Here is a 3,824-nt window from a genome sequence, read left to right on the forward strand (position 1 = left end):
CTCTCCTCTCCTCTCCTCTCCTCTCCTCTCCTCTCCTCTCCTCTCCTCTCCTCTCCTCTCCTCTCCTCTCTGCTGCAGCTATTGGTTTATCGATCACAAGGCAGTCATTTGGACAGACTTGCAGGGATATGATTAGAGATCATCAACCCTGCATGCTGGCTCACACACACACACACACACACACACACCACTGTAGAGCATGTTGAGATATAAAGACTGGGCCTACAGCCATGGATGTGGGTAAATCTCCTGAGCTAACCTTCTAATTCCTTTACATCCCCATGGCCACAGCCTGGGTAATTCAATGTGTTTGACCTCTAATGGGATTAAGAAGTAAGAGGTGGTAGTGGATGGAGGAGGGAGTGGGCACAAGTGAGATAGGAGCACGTTGGAAATGAACAAAGAACCATTGAGAGAGAATAGCCAGTAGTAGAAGTAGTAGCAGTAGATGTAGTAGTAGCAGTAGTAGCAGTAGCAGCAGTAGTAGCAGTAGTAGCAGTTGTAGTAGTAGGAGTAGTAGTAGTAGTAGCAGTAGTAGCAGTAGTAGTAGTAGTAGCAGTAGTAGCAGTTGTAGTAGTAGTAGTAGTAGTAGTAGTAGCAGTAGTAGCAGTAGTAGTAGTAGTAGCAGTAGCAGCAGCAGTAGTAGCAGTAGTAGTAGTAGTAGTAGTAGCAGTAGTAGTAGTAGTAGTAGTAGTAGTAGTAGCAGTAGTAGCAGTAGTAGTAGTAGTAGCAGTAGCAGCAGCAGTAGTAGCAGTAGTAGCAGTAGTAGTAGTAGTAGCAGTAGTAGTAGTAGCAGCAGCAGTAGTAGCAGACAGACCCCTGTCCCTGAATACTGTTCTTTCGGGTCTTCCATATCGCTAATTTTGCTCCCCCTAACACAAAATTAAGCAACACAACTACACCCTTTTGACTGAACCTGTAATTTGGCCCAAATATATACAGTTGGGAAAAGAAAACCTCTCCCAACGTTGAGAACCAATCAGTGATCAGTTCAATCATCCCAAACAACCAGGGACACAGTAAAAACAGATGTGGCAGAGATTCAGACTCAGCACAGAATGGACAACCCTCCCCAACAGTAGGATCCAGGTGTACCAGATGCATGTTAGTGGCTATAGCTCCATGTATTATCCTCCATTGGAGGTCAGCTGTCCTCTTATCAATAGGCAGTTTATATAATGATCGTCAACAGCCTTTTGGAGAGGCACCTGGACCAAGCACATCCGCCCACCTCGTCGATTTTACCCCTTCCATGGAAGAGGCATGGGACACCTTTACACATATTCTGTACATGGCCTTCTTTCCCACCTCCTTGAACTCCCCAGCTCCGGGGTATCGAAGGAAAGCAGCGTCCCCACGTCCTCTTCAAATGCCCCCATCGCAGCACTTACAATCACTGCAGGGAACACATAATCCAGACCCTCCCTCCACCGATCAGAATTGGAAGTGTCAGTCACATACTGCAGATGAAGCACTGGCAAGGAATCGCAGACCTCATCGACGACCTTCCTCAGTAGGCGAGATGATCGGATCCCCGCTCCTTCTCCCAGCTCCTCCAATCTGCTCCTGCTCCGCATCAAATGACCCAGCTTGGTACACCCCACGCCTAACAGGCATGAACGCAGGCTAGCTGAACCCAAAACACGGGACTGGATGGCAGTGTTGTGAAAAAGAGGCTCTTCAAAAAGCCACATCCCTGGTGGTGTGCAGGCCTTACGGGACTTGACAAAGACTCTCCAAGCCTGCATAACAGACTCATAAAATGGAGTCAGGCCAGTCAAATCACCCCCCTCCAGCTTTAAGAGGAAAAGATGCTTGTCTAAGCCCAAACAGCCCGCTCTCCTCATCGATATGTAGGCTGTTTCGATCCAGCTAGAACAGTCTCTGTACAACAATCTCTGGGCTGCTTGGCGCCTGAAAGCCGTGATCCTAGAGGAAATATCCACCAGGCCGTGCCCATCCTCGTGCAGTGGCAGGTACAGGGCTGCAGCTTTAAGCCAGTGTTGTCCAGACCAGAAGAAATTGACAAGGGTCCTCTGAAGCTCTTGTATCAGACCCTTTGGTGGCTGTAAAATCATTAGTCTGTGCCACAGGGTAGAAGCAGCAAGATTATTAGCTACCAGTACCCGTCCCCTATAAGACAGCTGAGGCAGCACCCTTCTCCACCTTGACAGTCTGGCACACACCTTCTCCACTACACCCTCCCAGTTCTTTTCTGAAAGACAACAGAGCCTAGAAAAACCCCCAAAGTCTTCATTCCATCTCTGCCCCACTGAAGCCCCCTGGTAACCGTGGAGTGGACCACATCTGAAGCTGACCTGCCCACAGCGCTTCGCTCTTTCCCCAATTGACTCGAGCTGAGGAGGTCCCCTCATACACCTTTAAAGTGTTTGAGAGAACCTTAACATCCTCACCACCTGTAATAAAAACTATCACGTCATCTGCATACGCAGACAGTGCTATCGTGGGACCCTTCATTACACCTGGCACAAAGAAACCAGTAAGCTTCGCTCTTAAAAAACAAAGCATTGGTTCAATCGCCAGACTATATAACTGCCCTGAAGATGGGCATCCCTGCCTGATGCCCCTTTGGACAGGGATGGGGCAACTCAAACCACCTCCCACCTTCACCATACACGAGGCCCCAGCATACAGTAAATTCATCCAAGACAAAAACATCCCCAAACCCAAAGGCTTTCATTGTTTTAAACAAGTACTGGTGGTCCACACGATCAAAAGCCTTCTCCTGATCCAACGAAAGTAAACCCACATTTACATCAGACAGTTTACAAATGTCTAAAACATCTCTTATCAGAAACAAGTTGTCAACAATAGAGCGATCGGGTACACAGTAGGACTGGTCCTTGTGGATCAACAATCCCAGATACTCTTTCAACCTGTTTGAGAGACATTTAGAAACAATTTTGTATTCTGAGCACAGCAAAGCAACAGGTCTCCAATTTTTTATGAGAGCCAAATCCCCCTTTTTTGGCAACAGTGAAAGCACCGCACGTTGACAGGATACAGGAAGAGAACCCTCATGAGAACCCTCATGAAAAGATTCACACAGCACTTCATAAAAATCCTCCCCAACAGACCCCCAAAAGTGCTTATAAAACTCAGATGGTAAACCATCGATGCCAGGAGCTCTGCCTGTTGAGAGCTGCATAACTGCTGTGGACAGACCATCTGTTTACGTTGCAATGTCCACTGTCCTAGTGGTCCCCTTCCCATCAGGGAGACGAAGGCAGACCATCTGTTTACGTTGAAATGTCCACTGTCCTAGTGGTCACCTTCCCATCAGGGAGACGAAGGCAGAACATCTGTTTACGTTGCAATGTCCACTGTCCTAGTGGTCCCCTTCCCATCAGGGAGACGAAGGCAGACCATCTGTTTACGTTGCAATGTCCACTGTCCTAGTGGTCCCCTTCCCATCAGGGAGACGAAGGCAGACCATCTGTTTACGTTGCAATGTCCACTGTCCTAGTGGTCCCCTTCCCATCAGGGAGACGAAGGCAGACCATCTGTTTACGTTGCAATGTCCACTGTCCTAGTGGTCACCTTCCCATCAGGGAGACGAAGGCAGACCATCTGTTTACGTTGCAATGTCCACTGTCCTAGTGGTCACCTTCCCATCAGGGAGACGAAGGCAGACCATCTGTTTACGTTGAAATGTCCACTGTCCTAGTGGTCCCCTTCCCATCAGGGAGACGAAGGCAGACCATCTGTTTACGTTGCAATGTCCACTGTCCTAGTGGTCACCTTCCCATCAGGGAGACGAAGGCAGACCATCTGTTTACGTTGCAATGTCCACTGTCCTAGTG

The 3,824-nt window shown here is 48.5% G+C and overlaps 1 protein-coding gene across 1 annotated transcript in view; it reads right to left on the reverse strand.

The window, feature by feature from the left end:
• LOC127930355 (uncharacterized protein DDB_G0271670-like) overlaps window positions 1–1,379 on the reverse strand; it is a 46,122-nt gene extending 44,743 nt beyond the window's left edge. Inside the window, exon 1 of the mRNA XM_052520027.1 lies at window positions 1,309–1,379. Coding sequence (XP_052375987.1) covers window positions 1,309–1,379 — 71 coding nt within the window. The remainder of the gene's footprint in view (window positions 1–1,308) is intronic.
• Between the last annotated feature and the right edge of the window lie 2,445 nt (window positions 1,380–3,824).

The sequence above is a fragment of the Oncorhynchus keta genome, chromosome 5 (assembly GCF_023373465.1).
Source record: "Oncorhynchus keta strain PuntledgeMale-10-30-2019 chromosome 5, Oket_V2, whole genome shotgun sequence".
NCBI lineage: Eukaryota > Metazoa > Chordata > Actinopteri > Salmoniformes > Salmonidae > Oncorhynchus > Oncorhynchus keta.